This window comes from Camelus ferus, chromosome 5 (assembly GCF_009834535.1).
Source record: "Camelus ferus isolate YT-003-E chromosome 5, BCGSAC_Cfer_1.0, whole genome shotgun sequence".
In the NCBI taxonomy this organism is placed as follows: domain Eukaryota; kingdom Metazoa; phylum Chordata; class Mammalia; order Artiodactyla; family Camelidae; genus Camelus; species Camelus ferus.
In genome coordinates this window covers 35637348-35653575 of record NC_045700.1, presented here as the reverse complement: position 1 = coordinate 35653575, position 16228 = coordinate 35637348, and the positions used below count along the sequence as shown (strand labels likewise).

Below are 16228 nucleotides of genomic sequence, written 5' to 3'. Positions count from 1 at the left end.
AGAAAAGCAGTATCACCCACTTTTCACCATCTGCTGTTGTACCCCGTTCACAGGATTTTAAAAGGCTGCTTCGTGCCTCCTTCTGATTGTTTCATAATGGGCCCAAAGTGATCTGGGAAATGTAATCCAAATATAAAGTAACAAATGATGTTACTAATAAACAAGTCACAGGAAATGGGCTTTGCTCTTCTCTGGCAGAGGATGCATTACAATTAATGAATTCTTAATCCAAAAAGGCTTGCAACAGGCACAGAATTACTTTAATGGATACTGGTCCTTGTTTTAATTACCAGAAATTTTTCATTTGGGAAAAAAACCCAAAAAATTTGAAACAGTACTCAGGAAACTGAATCTTAAGACCTAGCAGTGAAAAAAAAAATTAAATAAGGTGGAGCAAGGTTACCACCTAGTAAATAAAAAGAATAGCTAGCAATGTAAGTGGGATGTAAAAAACTCAATCATGTAAAATACAGGGTCATATTATTGCAAGGTTAATGGCATTTTCTCTGGTCCCAAGTTCCCATGACCCAGGAGCCAGTCACCACCTGTACTAGGACACAGACTTTCATTATTCATACAGGCTGTGCTGAGTGCCGGTTACAGGAGTCTATGGTATTTGACCTTTGCTAGCATAATAGTTCCGGTCCAACAGTTTCTTGATTAGCATCAATTAGTGAAGACTTTCTATCCAAACAAGTAAAACAGGTTTGGGTTTGGTGGGGGTTCTTTGTTTTTTAAAAGTACCTTCTTAAACAAAAAGAGAAAGGAGTCTAATCTTACAAAGAAGAACAGAGTCTCGGAGGTAACTCAGAGCTGGGTCTGAAAACTGATGTGCCTCTGAAGCCCAGCCCGATGGTCTGGGAAAACTGGGTGGGGTTGGGGGGCTACACCTATGGACTCTGCTCACTCACCGTATTTACTGTATCATCAGCAACAACAGTACTAGTTTTTTAAATAAATGGCTATTTTTAAATCCAGTGCATGTTCACAACCATATGTCAACTATTTCTTTTTTTTTTTTTTTAACAGGCAGGTAGAACATTAGGGCTCTGGATATTTTTCTAGCAATATGATTAACAACAGAAATCTCTGTGTGTTAAACACTGATGTATTCAGAGTCACTGCCATTTTTAAGCAAGCATCTCTGCCTTTAACTTTTCTTTTCGAATTAAAATTACCAAGATAATGAAGTCAAATGACCAGTGTGAGACACTAACTTGCCGTACAAATGTGGGCAATCCACAAGCACTGCTCTGCTAGAGAAGAATCTGTTTAATATATTTATCATTTGGACCAAAAGCATCTACTATGGAAAATATTTCCTTCAATTTATTAAAAGTTTGAATGCTGCAGAACCAACTACTCCCTTCTATTCAAAAGGCCTTGCAAAGTGTTTAGCAGAAATAAATTTATTCTTCTGGAGAAAAACAAATATGGGGATACTTTCTCAAAAACCAAAGATACCTAATTTGGTCGGGACGCAGGAGACAAGGCCTTGTCAGGGATTTCTCCCCAGGTGTGCCTGCAGCCTCAGTGTCAGACCCTGCTGGCAACCCACACTGCCCAAGCTGGCCATGCCATTCACTGCTACCTAATGTTCCACTCAACCCACACAATAAACAGTAACTGCAGTGATGAATGTGTTAGCTAGCCTTATTGTGGTAATCATTCTGCCATATACACATATAGCAAATCATGCATTGTGCACCTCAATCTTACCATGTTATATGTCAGTTATATCTGAATAAAGCTGGAAACATTTTTTAAGGATTGAAGTCCCACTAAAACTAACACTGATTTTGTTATTAATAACAAAACTCCATCTGAAATGCAGTACTCCCCAGAGGCTCTCCGGCGCCCAGCCAGCAGTGATTCATTTGCAGCAGCACAGACAGCAGGAAGGAAAGTCTACTATCTGGTTTATGTAGATGTTTGCACTTGGAGATGACACCAGGCCTGCCCTCAGCTGTCAGACGTAGGAAGCACGTACACACACTGACTCAAGGGAAAAGGACAAATAACCTGGCTGGTAAGAGAAAAAGTAAATGCTGAGCACAGTTTGTTAAAAGGAGAGTACTTCCAATGGGGGTGACTAGCAAAAAAGGCAGTGTGGGAACTGGGATTTGAGAGAAGAGAAGAAATCTGACAGAGATACGGCCGGCGGGAGGCAAGAGGAGGAAGAAAGGACATTCCAGGAATTTCCCCAAATACTGATAAACAGGTCAGATTCCTTGGCACAGGAAATCACTTCATACCAAAAAGGTTTCCAAGTTCCAGCTAATGACTGGATTGTAAACAATGCTGTCCAAATTAAGAAAGTTCTAGAACAATGAAAGACTCAGGACATTCACCAATTCATAGCACAAAGCCTTCAGGTTTACCCTCTTAATTTTACTCCCACAGAAACTGCAATTATCCCCTAAATGATTCAGAAATAGTACATGCAACATCTCAAGGAGTACACATATTTAGGAAATTAGAGAAACAGATAACAATTTCACAGCCTCAGGGCATAGTGTAGACCAATTTCAAACATGTTTGTGTGTCAATGAGAAGAACCCTTGCACTGGCACATAACCATAAGGCCCCAATTTATCTTGCCCTCCATAAACAAATACTCAGAAAACCTGAAAGAAGATCAAAGAACTTTGATGATTCCAGGTATCAGCATTACGGAAAGGCCTTCCTCACATCTGATCAATGTTAAATAATGTTTGGGTTTTTATCGGTAACGTTAAGTGTAAAAAGTTGGTAACAATAAGGGAAGCCAAAGTACTTCAGACAAGTAATCTGTAAGTCCCCTGCCCTGTTCCTTTACAAGTCTGAATTTTCACCAGTTAAATTTTATAGCCATTCAAACGCTGGATGATGTCATCAATGAAAACACATCAGTATGCAACACTGGGTATCATTACTGTGCAGTAATAAACAGACTGTCGTCAGATCGTACTTGCCAAAATCCATAACCTTTAAACAGACCACAACGAGTTTAGATTTCAGCACTGCCCTAATTTGTGAACAAGAAAATAGCAAAACTGGTGGGTAAGGTTAACACTGATAACAAGACCTCGAATCTTGGTACAAGTCAAGTCTGGGCAATCAAAGTAGTTTATATACACAGGTTGAACTAAAGACACAAATCTTTTCAAGTCATAATTTTTTTTTTTAAGATTCCCTTCTTCTGGGAGTTACCATCATAAAAGAAAAAACCTTCTCCCAGAAGATTTCTTATTAGCACTTCTTTGGCTTAATTCCAACCCAAGTATTACCCAGGAGCTAGTCTGGAGCTGTTCTGCTGCTCGCTTACCCGGGGATTTTTTGGTTGATCTTGACTGCACGGAGTGAGACTGTCGAGGCAGCAGAGGTGATGAAGGCAGAGACATGGAGACACCTTTGGCCAAGCTCACCCTGTAGGCGTCCTCGGCCACCGGAAGGCTGCTCACAGAAAAGTCGCCGCCATGGCCAGGGGGCAGGACAGGAGGGGAAGTCTCTGGACCAAAGTCACCTCCTGGAGTGGAGAGAGAAAACCTTCAGTTAGGCCATCCATGACAGCCAGATGCAAATCTAACTCCTTAAAAACTACATTCTTAGAATTCCCACATGCCATATGTGTGCACTGAATATTTTTTAAATGTTTTTTTAAAAAAAGACTCTTCTCTCATCTCACCCACTCCATACTCCCCATGGCACAGGGTCCACCCTCCCACAACCAGCACAAACCCTTAGTCATGAGACTGGAACCATGGCCCCCTGATTAAGCAATTTCTCCTTGGAATTCAACCCCTAAATGAATATAAGGACAAACAAGCTTATATTATGAAATTAAACTTTCTAGGGTAGACACATCAAAAAAAAAAAAATTCAGAGAACACAGTTACAACGTAGAGGGGACACAAGGAATGAGTATGTCAGTTCACAATAGCATCTCCAAAAAATATACAACCCGTCCTCAACTCCTCAGATGATGCACTTTCCTCCTTACCCCCTGGTATGTACCAAGAAACAACTGAGAATGTGCGAGGGGGGGAGGTAACTCATTACGCTGATGACTAAAAAGCATCTTTAAGCTCTAAATTATATACAGCAGAACTGGAAAGATATAGAAAGCTTTCCACAAGCAAACCAGTCTCTCTGATGAAAATTGTCTAACTGGTCCTTATCACGCCTTCCTGACTCCAAAAAATCAAGGCCTGGATTTGAACTTAAACCTGTCTAGTGGGGAGGGTATAGCTCAGCGGTAGAGTGTGTGCTTAGCAAGCATGAGGTCCTGGGTTCAATCCCCAGTACCTCCATTAAAATAAATAAATAAACCTAGTTACCTCCCCCCAAAATAAAAACAAAAAAGATAAAAGATAAACCTGTCTAGCTCAGCAGGAACTCAATTTTTACAGATCTTTGTGTACAACACTGAAAGGATACAACCCCAATTGTCAAGTTCGCAATGGCATCATTGCCCTTGTTTTTCACGTTAGGAGGCACGGTGAAATACAGCTACCCCCTCCACAGACTAGTGGGCAGCGGGGAGCAGGAGGGTGTTTAAAACAGGCAAACAGGCTCAGGCATGGCTTTCAAACACAACTCAAAACCAGCAGAGCTGTGAACAGGAAAACCATGGGTTCCACAAGGCATGAGTTGGCACCATCAGAAAGCTAATTTCAGTCTCAGCTGGGCTAGCTATGCCTGAACGGATTTTAATAAACTTGGGAAACTAAAAATTTATCACTAAACACCCAAATGACTGGTATTTGAAGAAACAACCCGAATTAGCAGGAAACCCTCACTAGAATTTTAAAAAAACAAGACTATTATGCAAATACCCAAGAGCAATAATGCTCTGTCCATGAGGGAGGGAAGAAGGCAGGATTCAAAGGAGATCCTTACCTCCTAAGTAAGTCCAAGAGAACTGCAATGTCTCCCGCTTTGGTCCCCCTAGTACCCTCGTCCCCCGCCCCCAGCTTCCCAAGCCAGCACTGTAAGCTACCACTGACTACCAATTCCCAGGATGCAGAATCGAGGCTTACACTACCTACACCACCATGGACAAGCCTGAAATCTTTCAAAAACCACCTCCTTGATGTCTTAAGCCAGGGCATGAAGCATCAGCTATCTCTCTCTCTTTCAACTGTCTGGCAATGAAACAGATCTTAAGGCAGAACGAGGATGGGAAGGTTTGCATCATAACACCAAATGCCACTGGGGCTGAATGCCCACCATGCTGAGACTTGTGACACTTGAAGGGACAGCTGTTTCCTCTGGTCCAATATCTGGTTCTCCTGACCAGTCCCCACCACCACACTGGTCTCATCTTAGGAAAGTAAGCAGGTGCTATGCCTCCAAGAAAGACCCCTGACCACCTGATTCCTGGATGTTTGGCAGGAAACCCTAGGAGACAAAGACTTGGAAAGCACTGAGGCCACAGCCCCAGGGGGTTACACACATAGAATGTGGGGGCCTTGAAGACGCAACACTGGTTTCCCATGTGGTTTGAACAGAGCTACGCTGCCCTGTGGCTGCCCTGCTACTGCCTTAATCACCCACCTGAGCACTGGAAGTGCTACGGGATGGCCAGACAGGAGCAGGCACTGTGACAAGGCCCTGTCTGTCCCACTCACACACGAGTATTTCTGACTGAAAGCAAAAACAAGCCCCAGACTTCAAGTCCCTCGATTTGGATGAGGACACAAAATTAGGGGGAAATGCACCTATTATGACAACACCAGAAAGAAAACTGTAAAGCTCATTACTGAGAAAAGGTTTATTTTCTTAAATACTTGGAATTCTTCAATGCGATACAAGAGAAACTGGGGACTGAGGGGCAAGAGAGAATTAAAGAGTTTACTAATTACAAATTCTGCCCATAAACTTTGTTTATATCAAGCAAAGCAAATATTTTCATTAACTGCAAGTCTGGTGGGGCTGAGTTTCCAAAGGAAGCCATAACCATGAAGACCTTCAGCCTTTGGAGCAGCTGTGCTCCAGCACTTTGATTTTACGTGGTCTGCAATAAAACGGGGCTTAGAGAGGAAAGGTTCCTATTTCAAGTTTACTTTGACATCTCACTATAACATCAGTCCCAAACATGTTGTTCTGTGAGGTTTGTTTTTCAGACACAATTAAACTTCCAGCTTCCTTTTATTAGAAAGGCATAATGCAGGGAGAGTTGCTTTATGTATTTACAGGAGGCTCTACGTGGGCGATCCAGCAGCTTAGAACCTGGGGATGGTGCTCTGTGGTTTGGCTCTTTAAATGGAGGAGGCAAAGGGCTTCGGGTCAAAGTCAGTCCAAGGGCATCACAAGGACGCCACGACGCCAGTGGTAGAAAGTGAAAGTCTCTTAAGGGCATCCTTAAGGAGTATACAACATCGGTTCTGGGCAACATGACACCAGAAATTCTCCAGTTGATTTAACATTCCTCAGCAGATGCTTCAAGAGGTTTAAGAGAAATTAAAACCATTTTCCTGCAACAACCAGTATGGCTGGCACATTTTTTTCAGCCTTGAATTAGATGTTTTTCTTTTAACGTGACCTATTTTATTCCCCACCTCAATTATGTGATCAGGAGCACACTTCAAACTCCCTTCCTATCGCCGCAGCAGAAACGCCCAGGCCAGGTAGGATGATGCAATCCTTCTAGGGCAGGAAAGCCACCTTATCAACCACTGATGATTTACCAAGCCACCTCCAGGTCCCCCGGTGGGTGTCTCCCATTTATTCACTGGACACTCCCATCCACCCCAATATGCTTTTAATCTCAGACAGCATCTAGTCCCATCCTATGGAGTCACAGATAAGAAGCCAAGGCATAGGGGTTAACTGTGAGGAGCAGGGGCCACTGCTAGAACTCCCCAAGTCCCCCCAGCTGGCTTGGGGGCTCAGGCACTAACATACTCACTATTCTGTGTATTTAAGAGCTTAACTTTGAAAAATAAGGAGGTACCCAAAATAGACATGTCTTTAAATGAGTTATATCTATAAGGGGTCAGCACATTTTTGCTATGAAAATTCAGGCTTTGCAGGTGACACACAGTCTCTATCATTCACGTACATACACACACGCACATACCTTTTATTTTAAATCACCAATTCTCTTGAGTTACAAAAATAAAAGACCAGAAGAAGCATAAGGGCATGGGTTCTTCCTGTTTGTAACAAATACACTTACATATATATATATATAACTATATAATAAATGTAAGTAAATGCACATATATAGTTACACAAAAAAAACTGTAAATCCAAGTCACAGTTTGCAAAAATAATGCAATTATCAAAGAAGATAAAGCCATTCAATAAGGATTTTTAAACTGGCAGAAATGGCTTTTGATAATAGTTCTGTATTTTAATTTTTTTCCCACTATTACAGACTGTGAAAAGGGGTTTAAACTCATAATGAAAGAAAATGTGAATCTGGGAGATGATGAATGTTTAAAGGCGACTATGCAGAATGGCAATGTCCAGCATTACAGATTAAAGGACATGGAGTGCAGGATTAGGGAAGGCTTTAAAAAACGAGGGCAACGAAGCCAGGGAGATGAAAGTAAAAGTGCATTTCAGAAACAGCAGACCTGAGAAAGGCAAGGGTGAGCTTAGACATTCAGGTAAATAGGTCTGCAGATGCAGGAAGGAAGATTTCCATTTATTGTGCCATTGAAGTGGCTAGGTGGAGGAGGGGGGAATGGAAGCTTAGAATAGAAAGAGAAAAGATGTTCTGTTTATCCAGTTCCCGAGAGCGGGACTTGTGCAGTGCATTTAACTAGGGCATTAAATGTGTTAGAGCATCTTTTGTGCGGACCTGCCTGGGAGTGCATTAACGTTTCTTAAACATACTTTCCATCATAAGGCTTTATAACCATATAAACTCATATTCATTTACAGAAACCTAGACAATTGGAAAAGATTTCCTCCCACAAGATCCAGTATCATTTTTGGAGCCTTCTGAAGGCTCTCTCTGCAACTGGAAGCACTATAAAGCCCTTTATGTCTTATAGGGTCTCCCCAAGTATCCAGCCAGAGCTGACTGTTAATGTGCATTTCCAAAAAGAAAGTTAAGATTATTGTATCCAAGAAAGCAATTTTCCAAAACATTATTCACACAGTTATGACTAATTCTCGAACAAGAACGCTGAGAGACAATGCCGCTGAGAGGCAACAAAGCGGCTAACCCCAGAGTACAGAAAAACCTGGTCAGTAGGACAAGTTTACCCTTTTGTCTTCAAAACTCCAAGTGGGTTCTAAATAGAGCTCAGTAAATACTATCCTCACAGTTTTATTCCTAATACTCGAAAGAACCAAATGTACTTCATCCCAAAACAGATGATGAGTAAACAGACTGGCATTTCCTCTCTAATTGTTAAAGATGTCCCTTTAAGGCATGTCAACACGAAAGAGTTTCTGAGCTTTAAGAATATGTATATGACCTCAGAAACACTCTCACTCCCAAGCCCCAGAGGGGTGCACTTTAAAATAATAAATCTTTTTCAGATGTACTATGTGTTGAGACAGTGTTTCAGACACTTTACATCATCACAACCACCTCATGAAGGAGGTGCTATTCCCATGTCCCTCCTTCAACGGGGAAACTGAGGCACAGACAGTGTCAAGTACCTTGCCCACGGACACCAGCAAAATGGCAGCCTTAAGTCTGAACCCAGCAGTCCGACCCAAGGTTCATCCTCTCGGTACTGTTCCCCTGAGAAAAGGTCCTGAGATATGCCTTCCAACATTATGTCATTTTATATACTTCACAGGGAGAGCCAAAAATAGTCTATGTAGGTCTACACGCAGTACCAGGCCACCGTGAGAAGAAACCTGTTCCCTCATCTATTTTCACTGCTCGTGCTGGCTGATTAATTAGATCCACAGCGCTCCTGGAACACTCCGTTTGGGAGGCACCCAGGCCCAGAGATCATTAATTTTCTTTCAGTCACACCTTATGCTGTCACCATCCAAGCGAAGTGGGTCTGAGATCGATGTTTAGTCATCAAGAACCCTAAATAGTTCCTTCTCATTTCACTGTGTCCTGTACATTCATTAATTATTGCAGCCTCTGGGCCTGCTGCCTCCGTTCGGGGTGGATGTGCTGAATGCCATTCTCGCCACATGGGACACAGAATCCTGCCACTCTGCCTGGCTGGGTGATGAATGAAGGGGTGGGGCCGTCGTGGTCAAAAGCAACCTAGGTTCAGGGTTCATCTTAAATCTGCATGGAATTCATTATTCGACACTTCTGTGTCTGGATAAACTGGCTCCCCAGGTCTGTGGGTCCTATTAAAAATTCCACACTCGATTCTGAGATCTGCCCGACCTGCCGCTTCTGCACCCAGTTGGAACCTCAGCTCCCAGTCCCTGCACAGAAGGGAGCCCGAGCCCTTCCCAGGGAGGCTGCTGTGAGCGATCAGGGGTCCAGCTCAGGCACCGGCAGTTAAAGTTCACCAGGTCGACTCTCATGTACTGCCGAGACTGAGAACCATTCAAGACTGTGAGACCACAAGAAAGTGGTCAAAAAGATCTGAAATATTTCTGATCCTATTACAAGACAAAGGAGGCAGGGGAGTGGGGTAGAGATGAAAAGGAAAATAAACCTGAGGGAATACTCAATCATGCAGATGATTAAAATACAAGTTGCCATTATTCACAATGTGCATTCTTGAGTGTGTACGTACATACACACATGTGTGCACACACTCTATGTTTATGGATACATAGGAGCATATGTAAACATACACACTTGTACACGCATGGAGGGTCTCTACAGGGACACCCAGGAACCAGGAGCACGGGCTGCCTCTGGAAATAGAAAGTGATGAATTGGGAGCATGGATGGGAGGTAGAGACACTTTCAAATGGTTGACATTTTTTTCAATGTGCATACTTTTCCTATAAATATTTTAAATGGACACTCCCTGGGATTGAGCCACATGTAGATATGAAGATTATAAGTCTACATGGGCCACACGCTAGGGCCTAACTTGGCAAGTGGGTGAGACGAAGTTCCATTCCACAAAGACTGTCCAGAGTGACAGCGTGTGTGCTGACTGGTCGAAGGTGATCTTGTGTCCGGCTGGCTGAGGACACAGGACAGGGGAGTAAGAGGAGCCCCAGGGCCCTGCCGTGCAGGTGGTCAGGCTCTCGAAAGCACCAGCACGCTGGCCCCCACGTGGACGGGCTCTGTGCCGCCCCCATCTCCGCTCTCCTCCCTTCCAGCCTGGCTCCTCCGGGTCCTGGTCATCTCTGTCGCTGGGAGTGGAGCGCAGGCACACTCGTGGATACAGTTCAAACAGGGTAGTCCAGAGCCCCAGGGAAACAACGCGTCTGCCAGAGGGAGGGCCAAAGAGGGAAAGGTAAGCATGGCAGCCAGTTAGATGGCAGGTAGAGAAAAAAGCAGAGGCTAAAAGGGAAAGGAATGAGGCAGGACAGGACCAAGGAATACAGAGGTAAAAGGCGGAGTGGGAACAGCCAGTATGGAGGGAGGCGGGGAAGGGGGAGGTACAGCACAGGTGGTGAAAGCACGAATTCCTGTTTCTGTTTAAAACTGCATCTGGCCAACACTCCTCACAAAGTCCTCCCAACACCCCGATTAAATACCTGTAATGACAAAGTGAAAGAATAAAACCCACAAGTGTAAAAACTATACCAACAGATAAGAGAGTGCCGAAAACGAAAGAATTCCCAGTAATTTGAAGGATGACAAATGGAGCATCCTTTGTTTTCGTTGCAACAACTGGCGGTCTAACCAGGCTTCAGCCCGCAGGATGGAGGAGACAGCTGTCCCCTGCCCTGCTGTCAGCTCCAGTATCTCCACCCCACGCCCACCAGCAGGAACCAACAGACTCTACTAGATAAAACAAGGGCTGATGAGATCTTTTCTCTTTCCATGAAAAGCCAACTCCCAAACACCCCCCTCAAAATAATAAATGATGGGAGACTGAGAAAACATAGCTTATTAGTGAGAGGAAAGGGATTGTCTTCTTGAAGACTCAAACAAAAAAGGCTGAGATGAAAGTCAGTGAACTGCCTGGTGCTCTCAGGACAATACAGGAGGACTCGGCCCCTATACCCTTCAGGTGGTGTCTTTTCTTGAGTACTTCCTCTGTGGTATAGACTAAGATTAAAGAGAACAAAAGGAAAACAAGGACATTTCCAAAGCAATAGCCAAATTCTGGTCCACTTCTCAGGCACAAAATGCAGAACTAACACTATAGAAAGTCCACTCAGGGACAGAGAACAAGCTTGAGTAGGTGCCCCCAGGACATAGGGGAAAGGGGCGAATGTTTTCACGATGCAAGAAAAGGCTACACAAACGGAAAACACAAGTGTTTCTGTAACTACGGACAAGACAAATCAATTTTTAAAAACTCAACGGAAAAAACTGAATCTTGTTAGAATTGAGGTTTGTAGATTCAAAAGGATCCACTGTGCTCTAGGTGGTTTCCCTGAAGGGAGACCCACACCTGGAATTATCCTGGCAAAATTCTAAGTTGATAGTTTAAGAAAAAAGTATCACAAGTGTCCAGGTAAGTATATAGCTTTATAAAAATAATTTAAAAGGAAGCAAAACCACAGAGACTTTCAAAGGAACCAGAACCTAGAATCCAACTGTCCCCAGATTTCTTGTCTTAGTTCTTAGAGCTGCTGTAGCAAAGTACCACAAATTGGGTCATTTCAACAACAGAAATTTATTCTCACATCTCCGGAGGCTGTAAGTCCAAAATCAAGGTCGCTGAAGGCTCCAGGGGAGAATCTGGTCCGTGCGTTTCTCTCAGTTCCTGGTGTTCCCTACAATCCTTGGTTTACTTGCCTGTAGACATTGCTCCTATCTCTATGCCCATAATCACCTGGCATTCTTCCCTGTGTCCGAGTCTCTTCCAAGGCCACCAGTCATTAGATCAAAGCCCACCCTAACCTAGTATGACCTCATTTCAGTTAGCTCACATCTACAAATACCCTACTTCCAAATAAGGTCACCGTCACAGGTATCAAGGGTTAGGACTTTGACGTTTTCTTTTTTGAGGGAACACAATTCCACCAACAACACTTCTCCAACACCAGAAAAACCAGAAGCCAAAAAGCAGTAGCTATGAAACCTGAGGGTGCAAATAGCAGGACCAAATCTCGTAAAACCAAGTCTTCTATTAAGTGCTGTATCAACCAAAAAACATTCTCAGGTACTTAAAGGCTCAGAAAACACACAGCCCATTTATCCTTTTTGAGGAAAAAGTTACTAAAGAATCAAAATTAACTACTCAACAGTGGGGACATTATGATTGGGAAAAAAAAAAAGCAATAAACCATAGCCCAAGCCCAGTCTTCAAACACTTCACTCAACTGTCCCTTTCTCCACCTTCCACTCTTTTCTCATGAAGGAAATGTGTTTTTCGAACCATATCCTTCACCCCATGGTGCAGAAAGAATCTCTTACTTTATCTGGTGACCTCTTAAAACAATAGTGCCCTGTTCCAGAACTTGCTAACAACGGCTAACATTTTGTACACGACGGTGCCACTGGACAGAGAAAGCTCTCTTCATTGCTGCCCGCTGCCGCCCCACCCCAAACACAGAGAGTCGCACAGAACACCACAATGACCATTTTCATTGCCAAGGAACTGAAATTACAAAAAAAGAAAAATTCAAGTTACCATATGATCAACATTTTTTCAAGGATGTGAGATAAACATTTAAGCTAGCATACACAATTCTGTACATGCCATATGATGACAACAGGAAAATAATATGCACCACCCAAAACTAGAAGGAAATTCAGTAAAACAATGATGGTGGTGTATTCCTAAGAGGGTGGGAAGTATGGATGGTTTTTTCCCTTCCTTTTACATTTTAAGGTTGACGTATGTTCTGACATCTTTACAATGAGAATGTTTTGTAAGATAAAACTTCTGCACGGTACCTGTCAAGCTCCTGCCCTCCCGAGTCCCTTCCCCCAGGAAGGAAGGCTCACTTTTCCGGGCTCCTCTAACTGTGCCCCCTGGAGTTACTTAATCCACCTGGCTCAGATTTGCCCTCGTCCATCTAGCCCAAACCGGCCATAGTCATCTTTCTCCCAGGTATGGGAGGGTCTTCCTTGTTGACTGTTCCCACAGTGAATTTCTGGCCTGGCTTCCTAAGACAGCCATCATATTGGCCAAGATCCGGCCCCTTACCCTATACAGCTGACTCTTGAACAACAGGGGCTTGAACTGTGCAATCCACTTAAAAGACAATGATTTTGTTCCACGGTAAAAACTACAGAACTACTTAACCTGTGGTTGGTTGAATGCACAGGTGTGGAACTGCAGTTACAGAGGAACCACATGGATAGGGGGCTGACTGTAAGTTCTATGCAGATTTTCAACTATGAGGAGGGTCACAGCACCCCCCACCAGGCTGTCCAAGGGTCAACCTGTAGACTGCAAAGTAGTCAAAATGAACCTCACTGCCCTAGCTCTGCCTACACTTTTCTCTGCTTTTAACCTCCAATCTCCAACCAATCCTTCTCTTAGCATTAAAATAAAAACCAGCAACCCTCTTATTTATAATGACATAGAGAACTCCACTTTTTTACTCAGGACTTTCTTGGAGGAAGTAGAAGGTGACTGAGGAATGATGAGGGGAGGACCACCATGCCCCACATCTCACATCTATGTGACCGCGCCCAGAACTGTGCCACAAGGCAGCCCCAGGGTCAGCAAAGACACACTGGGCATCCAATTCCTAAAGCCAGTCTCCATCTCAATTTCACACCTAGTACCCCCAGAACTGCTGGAACTCAGTGACCCTTGAGTTTCACATTAAGTACCCAGGGAACATAGTAGGATTTGCAATGAGTTTCCTCATTGCAAATACACACACACACACACACTCACTGAATGTATCTGCCCTAATAATGAGGATGATTAAGGTAGCTGTTAGTGAGACCTTTGTACAGCAGACCCCTCGCTAAGCATTTTATACACATTAGCTTGTAAATTCATCCTATTCCATGGGAAGTAAATGCTGTCCTGCCCGCTTGTCATAGATGAGCAAACTTAGGGAGGCTAAGCAAGTTGCCTAGAGTCTCACACCCTGTAAGTGGCAAATCCAGACTTGAACCCACGCAGCCTGGGCCACAGTCAGAATTCTTAACGTGGCATTACCCTGGCCAGGTGGATCCCCTGACCAAGGTGCACACCAAGCGTGGAGTGCTGTTCGGTGCTGAAGAAATTCTGACTGTCATCCACAGATAATTTAGCAAGTCGTGTTTTCTCTGAATGATAATCATCAGGAACATTCTGTCGTGTTGGACATGCTGACATTTTGGGGGTGGAAAAATAAGTGGAGGGAAAAGGACTTTCAGAACAATACCATAACCAGCACACCACCCCCTCACTGACGACTCAAATCCAAACTCTGGCAGTCCCGTCAGCAAAGCTGTCTGCCAACAGGCCCCGTTACAAGAGAAAGGCAGAGCACAGCAAGGGTTTCTCTCACTTCATCTCCTTACAAGGAAGACGGGGTCTATAAACATTTGGGAGAAAATGCCTCAAAGTGCCTAGGCAGCATTTAAAGTTTCTTTCCCACAAACAGATTAAAAATACAATACAACCAACTCAGTATACATTCTAGAAAGCAGCAGGCCCGATCAGCTGTGCACATGTGACTGTTTACCACAGCCCTTTTCAGGCTGGAATGGGGGGCAGGGAATAGGGGAGAGAATGAGGCTACTTTTAATTCTCTGCCTGTCATTTTATTTGCTATATTCCTGCTCCATCATCACTACCACCAACACACACACACAAAAAAAATCATTGCTCAGTTTTCGAAGCAGCAGCCTCAAGGACATGTCTGGTAAACTAGCTTAGCAACAATGTCAATATTGTCTCACCACAGCTAACCATATGAACATTCCACTCTCATCATGATTTCTCAGATATAAAATGGAAATGTGCATTACTCACTTCATTCATTCTCTGAGTATCACTCTGGGAAAACAGCCCTCTAATAATTTCTAAAAAGCTGCAGGTAAATTAAACAACAAAATTATACTCAGTAGCTATTCGTGTTTGTGCATCTAACTTGCGTGGGTGAGAATGAGCAAATGTTGATGGGGAGGGGGCATAAACACAAGAACCAGGTAAAACATACTGAGGAATTTGATCAGATTCTGCCCCTTGTTTCTGTAATGGAATCCCTCACTCATCTGCTTGTATATCTATATTTCAAATTCATCTTTATAGGGCTGCCAAGAACAGAGTTTACTAGGTAATGGGGGAGTTGTCTGAGTCACATCTGAATACCTCTGCTGGGGCTGGTTGGGGCTGGCCCTGCAGAGACACAGGAACAATCAGCATACCAGTAGCTCCCAAACCTGGCTAACCACGAATATAAAAATTTACAGAAGCTTGGGCCCCACTGCAGGTGAATGATTCAGTAGGTCTGGTGGGAATTTGAGTGACCAGTGCCTCCGATGAACCAGCCAGGTTTAGAAAGCGCTGCTCTAGAACCTGCTGCTGTAAAGCCATGGTGAACACTGAATCTCCCAGGTACCCACCCCCCCGACTTTGAATGCACATAGCTTCTCTTCTCGCAGAATGCTGGTGGTGGATGGTTGCACGCAGGCCTCACATTCCAAACCCCCCCCTCCCAGCAAACACACGCCCTCCCAGACTGTTTGCAGCAACCGTCACACAGCACTGCACCAGGGCCAGGCCTACCACGCGGCTCTCTCCTCCTGCACCAGATGCAATGGCCGGGGCTGCCGCACAGACAAGCGAATGAAGGACACGAAAATATCTGAGACGCCACCACTTACTACGGCTAAAGGAGAGGGTCAAGGGGCAGAAACAAAGGAGCCAGAAGGGTATAGAAATTACCATAAGTTATGATAAGAGCAAACATTTATAAAATGCTTACTATGGCCCAGGCACTGTTCTAAGCACTTTCCCTCACTGAATCCTCAGGACAACCAACAACCCTCAGAGGCAGATGCTGCTGTCGCCCCCACGTTACATACGCAAAACGGACACGGTGAGCTTAGGCAATGTGACCCAGGAGCTGACCCCAAGCAGCTTGCCTGCTATACTGCCCTGAATGCAAGGTTCTGGAGACAAACTGGATTCAAATCCTAGCTCTGCCACTTAGTAACTGTGTGGTCCTGACCCGTTCTGTGACCTCTCCTGATAAGCTACTGTCTATAAGCATTTAGCACACTGCCTGATACCCGGTCAGCACTCAAAGAGCAGCCTGCGTTAGTGCTGCC

The 16228-nt window shown here is 44.1% G+C and overlaps 1 protein-coding gene across 1 annotated transcript in view; it reads right to left on the bottom strand.

The window, feature by feature from the left end:
* The window catches only part of TANC1 (tetratricopeptide repeat, ankyrin repeat and coiled-coil containing 1), a 157153-nt gene that overhangs the window by 110525 nt on the left and 30400 nt on the right, over positions 1–16228 (bottom strand). Inside the window, 1 exon segment of the mRNA XM_014552424.2 lies at positions 3308–3508. Coding sequence (XP_014407910.2) covers positions 3308–3508 — 201 coding nt within the window.